We start from the raw sequence: 16,661 nt of genomic DNA, 5'->3' as shown, positions 1-16,661 counted from the left end.
AAGGCCTTGCCCTGAGAGGGGAGCGCCACCAGGGGGCTCCAGGCAGATGACACAAGGGGCCTGGGTTGGGGGAGGTGCCTGGCTCCCAGGTGGTGCTCCCGCCCTGGGTAGCCTCAAGCTGGGGCCTAAACACAAGGGCCGGAGCCAGTGTGTGCGGAGGGGAGACCTAAAAGGTGGCCCAGGAGGAGGAAAGTAGTGACACTGGGTTGCAGAGCCCCCGCCTGCCCAACGACCCGTTTCTCTGTGTGGCGGACGGAACACGCACGTGAAATGCAGGGGGATCAGATTCCGTCTGTCTCCTTTCTCGGGGCCTCTGTCTCCGCACACGGGGCCCCTGCGCAACCCGCACGCGCATGCGCAGTGTGGTAGTGTTCTGCTCAGGCAAGTGTCTGTCCCGCGTACGTGGAAGGCAGGGTTTCGCCTGGCCAGGCGGGCGCGGGGCTCGTGCGGACTCCAGGAGGAAGTGCGGTCGGGGTGCAGACCCGTCGGGGCCCCTGGCCGCCCTAGAGGGGACCCCGGAGCAGCCAGACAGGAATAGCCCCGAGGCTTCCCAGTCGCAGTTTGCCCAGGGCCCAGGAGCACCTGCTGTCTCCCCGGGACCTGAGGACCCCCGGGCAGCACCTGGGAGCTGCGGCCGGGCCCACACCCCTGACGCCACCTGCCGGGGCACAGGCAAAGGAACCGAGCTGGGCGCGCCGGACCCGGATGGGACCGGGCTGGAGGGCCCACAGACCCAGCTGTGCCCCGACAGGACGCTAAGCATGTGTCTTAGGCGCAGGGTTCCTGGGCTGTGAAACGGAGTGCATGCGACCCCCACCCCCACTCCCCATAGGGTGGCTTTTCGCATTAAATGAGTCACCTGGGACCTTCTGAGCGCTCAGCAAAGCCAGACCTGTAGCCCTTTTGCCCACATTTGTGGCTCGTTGGCCCTTCTGCGTCCCGCCCTGCGTGGGCACAGACCCCTGAGCAGGTCCCTTTTACACCCAGGCATGGGCTCCTGTCACAGAAACCTGGAGTCCAGCCCCAAAGTCAAAACCGCCTGTCTGCTCCCCCAGGAAGGAGACGCCTGCCTGGTCGGGGGGGGGTGATCCTTAGGAGGGGCCCCTTTCAGTCTTAAAGGTCACTCCTAACAGGATGGTCACCTGTACGGTGACCCGCCCCCGGGGGGGACCACACCAGACCTGAGCTCCGGCTCCCCACGGCTCCTCTGCCACCAGAGTCAGGATTTCTTTGCTCCCGCTCCCCGGGTCCCTTGAGGTTGCCAGGAAGGGAGGGTGCCAGCTTTGGGGTTGAGGAGAGGAAGACAAAGAGAAACTAACATTTTTTTTAAATTATTTTTTAAGTTTATTTATTCTGAGAGAGAGCATGTGAGCAAGTGCAGGCAGGGGAGGGGCAGAGAGAGCAGGAGAGAGAATCCCAAGCAGGCTCTATGCCATCAGCACGGAGCCCAACACAGGGCTCGAGCCCATGACTCCGGGTTCGCGACCTGAGCCGAAATCAAGAGTCAGACACTCAAGCGACCGAGCCACCCGGGCGCCCCGAGGGAACGAACATTTGCACTGACATCCTTACCTGTCCTTACCACCCCACGGCCAGGCACGGCGTCCCCTCCACAGAAGTGAATCTGAGGCTCGGGACACTGTGGGATCTGCCCCAGCGAGAAAAGGGCAAAATGCGAATTTGAACTCCAAACCTAGCATAGGCTCCCTTGCTGGGGATGGGTTCCTCCCTCTGCTGGCCCTGACTTCAGGGCAGTCTAGAAAAAGTGCTGCGTTTGTGGTTCGCTCAAACCCACAACGGGGCGTGAAGGCTGTCACCTGGAGCTGTGTCACACTGGCCACTGAGAGCAGAGGCAAGGATACTGCCCCACCGGGTGGCCCTAGGGGGCACAGTGGTCTCCTCTGAGGACTCCTTGAGGGCAGGACCCTGCCTCGCCTCCCTCGAATGTCTGAGCGCAAGGCCCAACCCATAGCAGGGATTTAGCAAAGTTTTTGTCGTGCTAGAAAATGAATGAGTTCTTAGTTCCTAGAATGAATGAGTTCTTGTCCCAGAAACACCCCAACCTTGGCAGAATTTGGGGCCCTGGAATGGAGAAATCTCTAGGCTCTGTGGCCTTACCAGCAGGAAAATCTTCTTCCAGAGGTCTGGGCAAATAACGAAGTTAATTGTTTACATTTGGTGAGGGCTTTATAATTAACTAATCCCCCTTCACCGAGTTATGACCTGGGCCCTTGCAAGCCTTCCTCCAAGGGGTAGGTGTTTCCATTCCCATTTTTTAGATGGGGAAACTAAGGTGCAGAGGTGACTTTGAAGTGACTCTCCTCAGAGTGACTCTTGTCACTTGTAAGTGACAGAGCTAGGACTTGGGGCCGAGCTGCCTGACCTCCATTTCCGTGCTCTTTCCAGCAGGGGAAGTGGGGGTGGGCTGAATCAGGTGTAGCCCCTCCAGCCTGTTCCAGGTGGACCCTGAACCCCGTGTCAGGTTCTGTTCATCTGACCCCTTCCACGAGAGCCTTCCTTGAAGATTAATAGTTTAATCTGTAGTGTCTGTTTCAAGGAAGCTAAATTCCTGTCTGGGGTATTTTATTTTTAGCCCGCTTCAGGAAGGGGAAGCTGCACCGGCCTGTGGGGGGAGGGAGACACCAGGCTCGGAGCCGGCTTCCTGAGGAAAGGCCGCAGCCCGCGCGCCATGCGCCTGACCGTGACCCTGAGACCAGACCAGGCAAGGCAGGCGGGAGCCACCCCAGGAACGTCTTTCCCCTTCGCCTGGAGCAGGCGCTGAGCGGGTGGGCGTTCTAACCGTGCCCTCCCACATCCGGGGCACACATCCTGGTCCCGGGGAGGCCCGGAGAGGGCGCCAGGGTGGGCGGGGAGGGCCGGGAAGTCCCGGGAACAGGTGGAATTTGAGGAAAGCCTGGGAGGCCCGCGGGAGGGGCTGGGTGCTCAGCACGGGTGCGGGTGCGAGAACCCTGGGCAAGGCCGGCTACTCCGCCCCTAGGAAGGCCAGTGCACCCGGGGTCTGGACCGAGCAGGTGGTGCCTTGGCTTCTGTGAAAGAACCTGGTAGGTCAGAGAGAGCGTGCCTGGGAACCTGGGAGCTGGCTCCTCAGACCTTCTCTCAAACATGTTAGCCATCACGAGGCCCTTCCTTCAAATCAGATCTCACATGAGGTTCCAGTTGTACAAATCAGATAAAAGCTGTATTTAAAAAAAAATTTTTTTTTTAATGTCTATTTATTTTTGAGACAGAGGGCGAGTGGGGGGAGCAGAGAGGGAGGGAGACACAGCATCTGAAACTGGCTCCAGGCTCTGGGCTGTCAGCACAGAACCCCATTTGGGGCTCAAACCCCTGAACCGCGAGATTCAACCCCAAGTCCAACGCTTAACCGACGGAGCCACCCAGGCACCCCAAGAGCTGTATTTTTAATTGGCATACATTTGGATATCTGAATGTATTATACTTCGCTAATCCAGAACAGTAACCTGTTGTGACAGACAGTCTTAGAGCATCAGGCTTGAAAGACAGATCGACCTCGGCTCCTTATTTATTTTTTCTTTCTTTCTTTATTTTTAACCAAAGCACCTCACTCGTATGGTCAAGCCATTACAATGGTGACAGCTGTTTAACACCTCACCGTACAGTCTGAGGGTCTGTGCGAAATTAATTGCCTTGGCAACAAAGCCAGCGGAGCTACAGAATGTGTTGGAATGAGGTGTATATTACATGTAGGGAGATGGGTTTTCCAAAATTGATTTGTAAAATAGAGGGGGGGCCCCTGGGTGGCTCAGTTTAAGCGTCAGAATCTTGATAACCCTCAGGTCATGATATCCACCGTAGGGGATCCAGGCCCTCGCCTGCTTGGGATTCTCTCTCTCTCTCTCTGCCCCTCCCCTTCTCTTGCTCTCTCCCAAGATAAATAACTTTAAAATAGAACTTTACTTTCTGCGATTTGGAAGCCGATTTTTGAGCTGCTCTTGGAAAGACATTGTGGGGAACCTACTTTAAGAACCGCCGAGGCAATTCGACCCTCCTGTGGCAGGTGGGAAGACCGAGGCCAACAAGGGGCAGGGCTTACCCGGATCCCACAGGGAGATGGAGAGATGGTCAGATATGCGGAGGGTGTCATTGCTCCCGGTCATTACAAGTGTGTCCTGTTCCCAGGGCAGGAGGAGAAAGACGTCAGGGACAGACACACCCCGGATCGGCCAAGCGCTCGCCGAATGCGTGTCTGCGTGTTGTGCGGGCGGCATTAACGTTCCCTTCTCTTCCCGCAGCGATGCCCTCCTAGCCAGCCGCCACGGGATGGAGGGCTTCATGGACTCAGGGACACAGACGGATGCCGTGGTGGTGCTGTCCTTGGCTCAGGCCGCCGTGCTGGCCTGGTCTCGGAAATGAGCTCTTTGGAGCCACCATAAGCGCCGAAGCCTTCTACCCGGACCTGGGCCTGAGCTGTCCGGGACGGCCATTGGGGAGCCCGGGCCCCCGGGCCCCGACATCTACCAGCTGGCCTGCAACGGCGGGCCCTGGAGGAGAGGCGGAAGAGGAGGTGGGAGGTGGAGGCGGCCTTCGAGAAGCACACCCGGCGGAAGACCGGCCGCCTGTGCGGCTGGTGCCCAAGGTCAAGTTCGAGAAGGTGGAGGAGGAGGAGGAGCAGGAGGTCTACGAGGTGTCTGTGCCTGGTGACGACAAGGATGCAGGCCCAGGGGAGGCCCCTGCCGAGGCGGCCAGTGGCGGCTGCGAGCCCCTGGTGCAGAGCAGCGCCGTCAAGATGATCGACCTCAGCGCCTTCAGCCGCAAGCCCCGGACGCTGCGGCACCTGCCCCGAGCCCCGAGGCCGGAGCTGGACGCGGCCCCCTACGACCCCCACTTCCCAGACCCGGCCCGGGACGGCTTCTCCGAAGCCGGCATGGCGCTGCCGGGGCCGGAGGCCCTGCCCGTGGAGTGTGGCTTCGAGCCGCCCACCTGGCCCCCCTGAGCGACCCCGAGGCCCCCACCATGGAATCCCCGGAGCCCGTGAAGCCGGAGCAGGGCTTCGTGTGGCAGGAGGCGGGCGAGTTCGAGGCCGACTCGGCGGGCTCGACGGTGGAGCGCCACAAGAAGGCCCAGCTGGACCGGCTGGACATCAACGTGCAGATCGACGACTCCTATCTGGTGGAGGCGGGTGACCGCCAGAAGCGCTGGCAGTGCCGCATGTGCGAGAAGTCCTACACGTCCAAGTACAACTGGTGACGCACTCCTGGGGCACAACGGCATCAAGCCGCACTCGTGCCCGCACTGCAGCAAGCTCTTCAAGCAGCCCAGCCACCTGCAGCGCACCTGCTGACGCACCAGGGCACCCGGCCCCACAAGTGCCAGGTGTGCCAGAAGGCCTTCACGCAGACCAGCCACCTCAAGCGCCACATGCTGCTGCACTCCGAGGTCAAGCCGTACAGCTGCCACTTCTGCGGCCGCGGCTTCGCCTACCCCAGCGAGCTCAAGGCCCACGAAGTGAAGCACGAGAGCGGCCGCTGCCACGTCTGCGTCGAGTGCGGCCTGGACTTCTCCACCCTGACCCAGCTCAAGCGCCACCTGGCCTCCCACCAGGGCCCCACCCTCTACCAGTGCCTCGAGTGCGACAAGTCCTTCCACTACCGCAGCAGCTGCAGAACCACATGCTCAAGCACCAGAACGTGCGGCCCTTCGTGTGCACGGAGTGCGGCATGGAGTTCAGCCAGATCCACCACCTCAAGCAGCACTCCCTCACCCACAAGGTAGGGCCGGCCCGCCTGGCGCCTCCCCCCCGGGGCCCCGCCCCCTCGCCGCCCGGGCCCGCCCCTCTCCCCCAGGGCGCCTCCTCCCTTACCCCCTAGGGCCCCGCCCTCTCCCCCGCAGGGCGCCTCCCCCCTTACCTTCCACGACCCTCCCCCACCCTCCAGGGCCCCGCCCCTCTCCCCCGCAGGGCGCCTCCCCCCTTACCCTCCAGGGACCCTCCCCCACCCTCCCAGGGCCCCGCCCCTCTCCTCCAGGGCGCCTCCCCCTCTCCCCCTAGGGTCCCTCCTCCACCCTCCCAGGGCCCCGCCCCTCTCACCCCAGGGCGCCTACCCCCTTACCCTCCAGGACCCATCCCCTCCCTCGGAGGGCCCCCCCTCTCTTCCCAGGTCCCCTCACCCCCCCAGGGCCCCTCCCAAGGGCCCTGCCCCAGATCTGAGGTCCCTCCTGTAGGTCTTCCACCCGGTGCTTACAAAATCGTGCTTGAGATCATCTAGGTGCTAATATAGATGGTACGCAGGTGAACTTTTCTTATGTTTGTAGTTACGTGTTTATTGGGATGAGTATTAGAAAAATACAATTGAAATTCGGGGGTTTTTTAATAGCAAAACTTACTTTGTAAAGTTTTGAGTGAGGGGACCTGGGTGGCTCAGTCCGCTGAGCAGCCAGCCTTGGCTCGGGGCTGGTCTCGTGGTTCAGGGTTGGAGCCCAGAATTGGGCTCTCTGCCGTCAGCGTGGAGCCCGCTTCAGAGCCTCTGTCCCTCTCTCTCTGCCCCTCCCCTGCTAATGCTCGCGCGCGCTCTCTCTCTCGCTCTCGCTCTCGCTCTCGCTCTTGCTCTCAAAAATAAACATTTTTGGGAGCGCCTGAGTGGCTCAGTCGGTTAAGCATCCACCTCTTGATTTTAGCTCAGGTCATGATCCCCGGGTTTGTGGAACCCCCCCCCCCCCCGGGGGTACCCTGTGCCCACAGCCTGGAGCCTGCTTCAGAGCCTCTGCCTCCCTCTCTCCGCCCCTCCCCCACTCTCACCTGCTCCCTCTCTCAAAAATCAATAGACGTTAAAAAAATTAAGATAAATAAACGTTTTTAAAAAATAAGTAAAATAAAAATTTTTGAATGCAACGTTTGAGGAACCCCTGCAGGCCCCGGGGAACACAGTTGGAGAATCACTGAAGCAGCCTGCCCTTCCTTCCTATTTTAGACCGGAGGGTCGAGGCCAGGAGGCCCCAAGGCAACGGTCATGACAGAAATACAGAGGGTTTCCTTTCTCCTTGTAATTACAAAAGTGTATCAAAACCTGTGCCTTCCCTTTAGGAAAAGTTTAATTATCTTTCTCTCTTCTCTTCTTTCTTTCTTTCTTTCTTTCTTTCTTTCTTTCTTCTTTCTTTCTTTCTTAGTTTATTTATTTGAGAGCAACAGAGACAGCGTGAGTGGGGGAGGGGCAGAGAGCAAGTGAGACAGAATCCCAAGCAGGCTCCACTCTCAGCCAGAGCTGAGACCACCCCCACCCTTCCCAGACCTGGCCCCAGAACCTAGCATCGTGCTTCCTGAGCCGGAGGCTTGGCCCCCAGAGTGTGGCTTTGAGCCGCCCTACGTGGCCCCCCTGAGCGGGACCCAAACCCGTGAAACCGTGAGATCATAACCTGAGCTGAAACCAAGAGTCAGACGCTTAACCGACGGAGCCACCCAGGTGCCCCAAAATACATTTCGTTTGAAAAGAGAGCAGACGTAAGGGGAAATACTTGTTACGGAGAAGTCCAGTGTGGCCAAACGAGGCAGAGCGGTTTGTGGGGCTAGAAGATGGAACACACCGTCCTGCTCCACTACGTCCCTTAGACGTAACTTTGACCCATTGTCCCCTGCCGCCCTTCCCGTCCCTTCAGCCACTGCCCCCCCTCCCAGAGGTCCTTCTGTCCAGGCAGACGGAACGAGGCCTCTCGGGTCCCCCAGCCCCTTCTGGCACTCAGGCTGCCCCATCGTTTCTACCCCAGATCCGACCAGCTTCACGCTTTGGCGCCGAGTGTGCGCACAGCTCCCACCTTCCCTCGTGGCAGCCTTAGGCACACTCCAGGGCCAGCCTGCGTCCTCGCCTCTCCTGTGCACACGGCAGTGAGTGGGAGTGAGGGCCTGTCAGGCCTTCCCTGCCCCGGGAACGTTTTCTACCGGCGCAGAGAGAGATGACTTGTAGGTTTAGGCAGCTGTTCCCCCCCCAGTCAGCTGGTAGAGCTGCGGAAGTGTCGTGTTAAGAAGGACTCTGAAGCTGGGTCTGAGCTCAGCCTTAAAAGCAGAGCAGGGGTGAGGGTGAGAGTGATACGCGCTCGTGCCCCGTTCGTACCGTCTTTCTCCTCTACCGAAAACCCCACAAGTCTGCAGAGCGTCCAAAGAGAAATAATACTGTGAAGCAAAACTGAAAACAAGAATCAAAGGCTAAGAAAATCGCACGTAGCTCTGTCATGGGCGTGAATTTGCACAACGTGTGCCACATGCCCTTGGGCGGGAGGCGGCCCGGGGCAGGGCCCCCTGGTGGTCAGACACCTCTTCAGCGTGTCCAGCAAGCATACCCGCGATATGACGTGTCCCCATCTGCCAAAAGAAAGAGACACAGGCACCGTTACATTATGATACGAAACTTTGTCCCAGTTAAGCACTTGGGACAGCAGCTGTGACCACAGACGTGTGCGTGTCCTACTGGGGATCTTCCAAGTTACTGACTCAGCAAAGAGATGAGCCCCCAACTTTTGTCCTTTCCTCCCGGACAATACATCAGACCCCCTGTGACCACAGCACCCTGTCCTGCACTGGGGGTTATGTCCAGACCACGGAAGACCATGTTGACAGTCAAACCAGAGGGTTCTCCCCTGGAATTTTTGTCTCCTGGGGCCGAGCGTCCCAAACTCCTTCAGTGATGGGAGTCACTTGGGGGACCTGCTGAGACTAAAAATTCCTGGGCCCACTGGATCGGGATCTCCAGGGAGGAATCTCCTGAGAGGCTGTATGGGTAACGAGAACTTCAGGTGGTTCTTATCACCAGGGAAGCTTGCAGAACTCTCTTGGGGTCAAGTGGATGGGCTCCAGAGGTTTGGGAACTCTTGTACTCAGATTCGAGTGTCATTTTTCCTGGAGCGTCCATGCTTTTAATCATATTCTCAAAGGGGTCCGTGAACCAGAAAGACCCCTGAAGGATGGGACTGAGGGGGAAGACGCGTACACAGGCTCTTGACCTGAGGACAGTCCACCAGGCTACGGCTGCCTTCTTGGCCACAGGTCCCTGGTGCCTGGCGTGTGTGATGCTGGCTGGTAGCAGGTGCCCAGGGAATAGTTGCTGGATGAATGAATGAATGAATGAATGAATGATGAATGAAATGAACGAATGATCCCCCACTTTAAACACATGGTCCCTGTTCAGAACACCCCCAGGAAGTCATTTCACTCAGATACTATGGTCCACACACACACACACACACACTTCCAGAGGCTGTGCCCGTCGTGTGGCCCTGACCATCACCCCTTCCTCCCCACCCCCCGCCAGGGCGTGAAGGAGTTCAAGTGCGAGGTGTGCGGCCGGGAGTTCACCCTGCAGGCAAACATGAAGCGACACATGCTGATCCATACCAGCGTCCGGCCCTACCAGTGCCACATCTGCTTCAAGACCTTCGTGCAGAAGCAGACCCTCAAGACGCACATGATTGTACACTCGCCTGTGAAGCCATTCAAATGCAAGGTACCAGGCTGTCGGGGCCCCAAGGCGGGATGTCCCCACGGGCGGCCCAGAGTCAGCACGACGGCCGCAGCTGAGACCCACTCAGAGCTGGCCTGGCCAGCACGAGCAGGGGAGCCCAGCTTGGGGTGAAAATGCCAGGGTTCAGAGCCTGGCTGAATACAAGCTGCTGCGGTTGTATTTTTTTCAAAGCTGGGGAGAGGGTGAAGGTCCCCGCACAGCCCCAGGGAAAGAGCCCAGGCGTGGGACTTGTGTGGTCGGAGAGCCGGGCCCTGGGCTTCTGGTAACCCCAGCTCAGGGAGGGTGGTACAGTGACCAGCAAGGAGCGGCTTCCACTCTGTCTCACAGGCCCCTGGGGTCACAGAGTGAGTGCCGTGCATAGCGATGGGGACTCCGGCTGCGCCGGGGAGGCGGGAGCGGGCAGGGGGTTCGGGGACGGCGGGCTCCCCGAGGGCTCAGGGTCGGTGTGTTCCAGGTGTGTGGGAAGTCCTTCAACCGCATGTACAACCTGCTGGGCCACATGCACCTGCACGCGGGCAGCAAGCCCTTCAAGTGCCCCTACTGCTCCAGCAAGTTTAACCTCAAGGGCAACCTGAGCCGGCACATGAAGGTCAAGCATGGTGTCATGGACATCGGCTGGACAGCCAAGGTGGGTGGGCCACGCGCAGCGGACGGAGCGGGAGCGGCGCTGTCACGGCACACTCAGGAGCCTCCTGGCCGGTTAGGGGCGTGGGGAGGCCGGCCAGGCCGGAGACCTCACTGGGATGCGCTCAGGTCTGGGGAGGAGGCACCCTGGAAGGGTCACGGTGATAACGATGGGATGTTTATGTATTCTTCAGAGGACTTAAGTGGGCCCACATAAACAATAATAAATACAAATAAATAACCTTTTTTTTTTTTATGTTTAATTTATTTTTGAGAGAGAGAAGAGAAAGCATGGGAGGGACAGAGAGAGAGAGAGGGAGACACAGAATCCAAAGACAGCCTCCAGGCTCTGAGCTAGCTGTCAGCACAGAGCCCGACGCGGGGCTCGAACCCACGAACCGTGAGATCGTGACCTGAGCCGAAGTCGGACGCTTAACCGACTGAGTCACCCAGGCGCCCCCAAAATAATAAGTAATATTGATCGAGTGCTAACTGTGTGCCAGGCCTTTATTAACTCACATGGTCCTCACGGTGAGGTTGGCTCTGTTATTATCCCCATTTTTGAGATGCAGGGACTGGAGGACAGAGCAGTTAGGTAACTCATGCAAGATCACAACACACAGGAGGTGACAGACACTTTTACGTTGACGACTAGAAGATGACATTTAAAATAAATGGAAGGGGAAGAAATTAACAAAAGGGAAAATAGCCGCTGGAAAGATGAGGGAAGCCAAGTGAGGTCACAATTCCAGATGTCCCACGGGAGGGTCATTGGACTTCCCTGGGGAGCTCTGAGCATCCCAGCAGCCAAGGCAAAGCGTGTAATGCGATCCATCACACTCCTGTAGTGCTTGCCAAGAGAACGTAGCCCACGTACTCAGGTAAGGGGCCTCACCCCTGCGCTGGGTGGAGGTTTCATAGGCTCTTTGTTGTCACATCCGTAAGGTTAGTGATAGCCTTCCCCTCAACACTTGTCAGTAGTGGAAAACATTAGTCTCTCGGGCCTTACTGAGGGGAGGAGGCACTTTAGACATTCTACCGGAAGCAAGAGATGATGGCGCTTCAGGGAGGTTCCTTGTACAGTCAGGAGCTATCTGACCCTCTGGTGCACCTTCTGAGACAAGGTAGCCGGGAACATGCCTGGACAAGAAGGGGTGAGTTGACTTGCCCGGACTTAACTCACGAGCAGTCCGTCAGATGCTGGGGGGTGCCTGCAATAATCCCGATTCGGTTTTGCAGCAGCTAACCAGGGAGTGGCCTGGGTTTTCTGGCAGAAACAGGCGTCCTCAGTTTTGTTCTTGGGGGCAAGGATGAAACCCTGTTGGCTGCAGACCGGTGCCCTCTGTAGCCCCTTCCTACGCAAAGTGTGGCACGAGAACCAACAATATGGGCGGGAATCACCTGGGATCCCGCTAGAACCGCAGACTCAGCCCTACCCCAGATCTGCTGAGTCAGAATCTGCATTTCCAAAAAGATCTCAGGGCGGTTTGTTTGCACAGTGGGGTTTCAGAAGCAGGGAGCTAGGGTGGTGGTTTCAGACATTAGTATTCACTGGAAACGCTTGGAAGCTTGTTAAAACACCTGGCTGGGCTCCACCCCCAGCGTGTCTGCATCTGTACGTCTGGGTCATGCTGCAGAATTTGCATTTCCAGCAAGTTCTCAGGGGATACCGAGGCTGCTGATCAGGGACCTCCCTTGGAGAACCTTCGATCTAGACTCTAAAAGGACTGGCACTCAAACTTGGCTGCACATTAGAAGCACCCGGGGAATTTTTTAAATGCTGATGCCGGAGTCGCAACCCCAGAGATTCAGATGTAATTGATCTGGCATACGGCCTAGGATCGGCACTTTAAGGCACTTTATAGGCTGGTTTTTTTTTAATGTTTATTTATTTATGAGAGAGAGAGAGAGAGAGCACAAGCAGGGGAGAGGCAGAGAGGCAGAGGGAGACACAGAATCTGAAGGAGGCTCCGGGCTCTGAGATGTCCGCACAGAGCCCGACGCGGGGCTCGAACTGACCAACGTGAGATCATGACCTGAGCCGAAGTCAGACGCTCAATCGACTGAGCACCCAGGTGCGCCAGCACTTTAAAGCACTTGAGATAATTCTCTGTGCGGTAGAGTTTGAGAGCCCCTGCGCCCCGCAGACCTGCCATGCATCTAACCTACCGGGAGGGAGCGGAGAAGAACTCTTCCCGTTGGAAACAGGTCTCTGCACACCTTGACCCCAGGGGGTGGTGAAGGCACAGGCTCTGTCCCGTGAGGTCAGTCACCAGGAACGTGCAGGACGGCTCTCTTGCTGGCTGCACCAGGGAGTAAGGTGATTGACACTGGAATGGCTGGGACCCAAGCCAGCCTGCCTCTCGCGTATAACCTTGATCTGAGAAGCTCAGGCTTGTGTGTCGGATGCTCTGGGTGCACGCACACACACGCACACTCAGGCTGGCCTTCTTCAGAGCTGGCTGATTCGGCCCCATAATAATGACACGGGGCGGGGAGGCTCCCTCCGTCTGTTTGAGGCATTAGCTGTGATTTTCCTCATGGTCACAAGATGGCTGCCAACAGTCATCAGGGCAGTGTGCTTCCTTGTGCACAACCAGTGGGGAGAGTAAGAGCCTCTTCCCTTTTGCTCTAGGAAACCAGTGAGAATTGGGTGACTTCAGAGATTTCACACACAGGCCTTTCCTCGTGATTCACTGGCCTGAATTCATTCCTGAACCGCTCGTCGGTAAGGGGTGAGGTTACCCTCACACCATTGGTTCTCCACTGGGGGTGATCTGCCGACGTTTGGCTGAGTCTGGAGACATTTTTGATTGTTGTACCTGGGGTACCCAGGCGCCCCCCTCCTGCCACTTGAGGCAGAGCAGAACAGTGGATCAAAACAACAGTGCTTTCGGGGCACCTGGATGGCTCAGTCGGTGAAGCGTCTGACTCCGGCTCAGGTCATGATCTCACGGTTTGTGAGTTCGAGCCCCGCGTCGGGCTCTGTGCCGACAGCTTGGAGCCTGGAGCCTGCTTCGGATTCTGCGTCTCCCTCTGTCTCTGCCCCTCCCCCGCTCGCACTCTGTCTCTCTCACTCACTCAAAAATAAAGAAGCAAAATTAAAACAACAGTGCTTTTGCTGGGTGCCCTTTGGCAAGTTGATTAACCTCTCTGAACTTCCTTTTGACCTCCTACACGGGGTTGCTGGAGTATTCGTGAGAAGTACCACGCGTGCAGTTCGTGCTAAGCGAGTGGTGTTGCAGAAACATGACAGAGAGCAGCAGGCTTGCATGTGGCCAAGAGAGCCTGCAGAGGACCCCTAGGAGAGGCAAGAGAGGCGTGACAAAGAAAAGCTCAAGGCCAGCCTGCACCCACCCACACAACCTTAGGGCTCAGGTCTGGTGACCCAGGTGAGAAGCCACAGGGAGCCTGGGGGCCTCTCCGCGCAGGAAGGGAGGCAGCTGAGAATCCTCTGGAAGCAAGGACTAGGAAATCCCGTAGGAAGGTCCTCTGCCTCCGTGTAGAAGGGCCTGGCTCTTCCCACGAGGCGGCATCCGGGCCTCACGGCGCCTCTCTTGCAGACCCCATGATGGAGCTGACGGGCACGGACCCCTCGGAGCTTGACAGCCAGCAGGAGACGGAAGACTTCGAGAACGCCTATACGTACGCTGGCGTGCACAGCAGCACCGAGGCCAGTGTCCTCACCGAGCAGGCCATGAAGGAGATGGCCTACTACAACGTGCTATAGCACAAGCCGGGCGCCCACAGGGCGAGGAGGGCTTGGGACGCGGGGGGAGACCCACGTGCCGCGGGCGCACCTCGGCTGAGAAAGCTACTGCCCCGCTGTCCCGAGCCCTCCCCTCCCACGGAGTCGTTTGCACCACTTCGGGACCCGTAGACCAAATGGAGACTGTACTACTGGCCTCAGCTGTGAACAGGCCCAGGCCCCAGGCATCTGGGGGAGGAAGGAGAGCACAGGAGGCCCAGCTCTGGGTCTCCTTGGCCTGCTGCTGTGGGAGGGTGGGAGGAATGCTGATCGGGGCCGTTGGGGGATAGGTCACAGGGGCACGGGTCCGTGGGTCTCTCCGGGGGCCCAGCCGAGCTGGGGCAGCCAGTGGGGAGGGGTTTGATGCGCTTCCTGGCGGCTCCTCCCGGGGTCCCGGCACCGGAGGAAGAGAGAACGTGAGTCTTGCCTTGTTTCTCCTCTGGACCAACTCCTGCCTCTAGGGATGTTTGAGCTCCTGTGCTGGTCAGCACTGCCCCCCCCCCCCGATCCCTCAGCCCCTGGGCCGCCAAAAGCCCAGGCCCCAGAGCCCCCCTTCCCCACCTTGTCCATAAACAGCCAGGCAGGGCCTCTGCCTTCTACCTCCTGGTGCCTCCCGCGCTCTCCTCCAGCCAGGCATGCATGCCGCCCCGGTCCTGGCCTTAGGAAAGCAGGGTGTAGCCCAGCCCCCGGCGAATGCCCGCTCCAGCCAACCCCCAGAAGGCCCCCCTCCAGCCGTTTAAAAGTGGGTGTCCCTAAAGTGGATTTCAACAAATGTCATCCGGTTCTGTGCTGAACTGGTCCCCGCACCAGGGTCCCCCGATGTGAACAAAGCTGGGATGTGCCTTTCGCTGGGCACACACTGAGACAGATGGGGGCCCCCTCGAGTGAGGGGCAGGGCACAGCGAAGGGATCACGGGGACTGAGAGGGGCTGTCCCCAGAGGAGGCCAAGGACCACCTGGGGGGTGGCTGGAGTATTTTATTATTAACAAGTATCCATTTTGAGGGTGGGGACAGCCAAGACTCAACAGGTTCCCAGAAAGAACAACATAGTTAAAAAGAAAATGAAGACCATAGAGAAAAAAAAGTTTTTGAGCAAAAGGGGTATTTTGAAGGTAATTTATTATTTTTTTTCCTTTCCAACTCTGTCACCTATTCTTTATGCTGGAGATCATTTTCTTTTTCCTAATGGAAGCTCCCTTGTGTGCCGTGAGCGCTTCACGCCTCCCCAAGCTCCGGTGGCCCGCCAGGCAGGACTCCGGCGCGGAGGGGGGCTGGCAGGGAGCCTCGGGCCCTGGCGAGAGGCAGGACGCAGAGCTGGGCAGGCCCTCCGCCCTGCCCGGCCTCTCCAGCCAGTGACTCGCTCTGCACCACCCACCTCAGTGGCCAAGGCTGCTCGATTCTGCTCAGCCGACAGCTCCCTCCCTTGCCTGCCTACTCATCGCCTCTGTCCCCGCGCCAGCTCCTGCCCTGGGAACCGAAGACAGGCCCAGGGCATGAAATAGTACATTCAGGAATGCTAGGGCACCCGGACTCCTGCCCACTCGCCTCCTGAGGCCTCAGTGGAGAGGGGCAGGCAGGGCTGTCCCCAAAGGCACGAAGGAGGTGAAGCCACCAACTTCGGCCCGGAAACCAGGAAAGGAGGGGGAACAGCCAGGGTGGGGGGGGGGACCAGTTTGAAATGCAACTGACTACCCCCAAAGCTGTACCCTTAGTGAAGGACCAAGCCAGGCTTCAGGGTGGCTGTGATCAGGACTGAGGGGAGGACAAGGTGGCCTCGGGATCAGGCAGCCAGGTGCCCCTTCCTCTCTGCTTAAGCTCATGCTAAGGGGCAACAAACGAGAGGACTGGGGGCTCAAAGGAGCCTTTTCCCCTCCAGAACCCCGAGGCCCCCCCGAGCCCCCCAGGTGCCCGCCATGATGACCCTCAGGTGGCAGTGACCCCGTCACTGTAGAAGACATTTTCTCCTGCTGAGCAGAAGCATCACCCCCTGCAAACTACCTCTTCCCACAATGTCTTTCTCCCCTGGTACCAAAAGAACCCTGTACCTCCTCCTCCTCCTCCTCCTCTTTCCTGCCAGCGCAGTGGCCTTGGTCTTGGAAACCCAAGGGAGACGGTCTGGCCCCCAGGGCGGGGCTCTCCTTTCCTCCCCCAGCCCTGCCATCAGCTCGGCCCTCTGCGAGGTTCAATACTTGAACGCCCCCTGCCCTGTGCCTTGGACCCAGGCAAAGCTAAGAGAAGGAAACAGCACAACTTAAACAATTTGAGCTGGGGGGTGGTCTCGGCAAGGCTCCTGTCCTCACCCCTCCCCAACCTCTCAAGAGAGGCGTGCGGCCTCTTGGGTGACTTGGAAACTCCTGGACGAATTCCATTCTAACTTATTTTGACGTGTATACGAACCAACTGTTTAGAAATTCCACTTGTGCAAAGCCCTACTGTTTTTATGTTCCGTTTAAGAGAGAAGTTTACTTAGCAATAATTATAAATAAATGAATATTCTTTAGCGAGGTGACTGTGAGTGCTTCTTCCCGTGGTTCTTGGGGACTTGGTCCTCACCCCTCCCCAGAAGGAACTCCCAACAAAGCTGCCCTGCCCCACACAGCAGGGCATCCGTCGCTTGCTCTCCGAGGAGGGGGAAGAAAGCAGACCATCCTTCAGACCATCCTTGGCATTGGAATGGCCACCTGCAGGGCCAGGCGCCTACGGGGAGCCGCTCCAAGCCCAAGAGAGGAGGGCTGCGGCCAAGGCCCCAGAATTCCCACCACTTGCAGAGAAAAGCCGCTTCTCCTCTTGACCCACCGACAGG

At 58.3% G+C, this 16,661-nt stretch overlaps 1 protein-coding gene across 1 annotated transcript; it reads left to right on the top strand.

Annotated features, from left to right (window-relative positions):
- The first annotated feature begins 3,872 nt into the window (after positions 1-3,872).
- Positions 3,873-16,358, top strand: ZNF710 (zinc finger protein 710). Its single transcript, XM_030317368.2, is given in 12 exon segments — positions 3,873-4,380; positions 4,382-4,436; positions 4,439-4,516; positions 4,519-4,587; positions 4,590-4,955; positions 4,958-5,225; positions 5,227-5,309; positions 5,312-5,632; positions 5,635-5,750; positions 9,276-9,467; positions 9,940-10,117; positions 13,673-16,358. Coding segments are annotated over 12 exon segments (2,181 nt in total). The 5' UTR covers positions 3,873-4,092; the 3' UTR covers positions 13,840-16,358.
- Positions 16,359-16,661: the final 303 nt, after the last annotated feature.

This window comes from Lynx canadensis, chromosome B3 (assembly GCF_007474595.2).
Source record: "Lynx canadensis isolate LIC74 chromosome B3, mLynCan4.pri.v2, whole genome shotgun sequence".
In the NCBI taxonomy this organism is placed as follows: domain Eukaryota; kingdom Metazoa; phylum Chordata; class Mammalia; order Carnivora; family Felidae; genus Lynx; species Lynx canadensis.
This window is presented reverse-complemented; position numbering and strand designations above follow the sequence as displayed.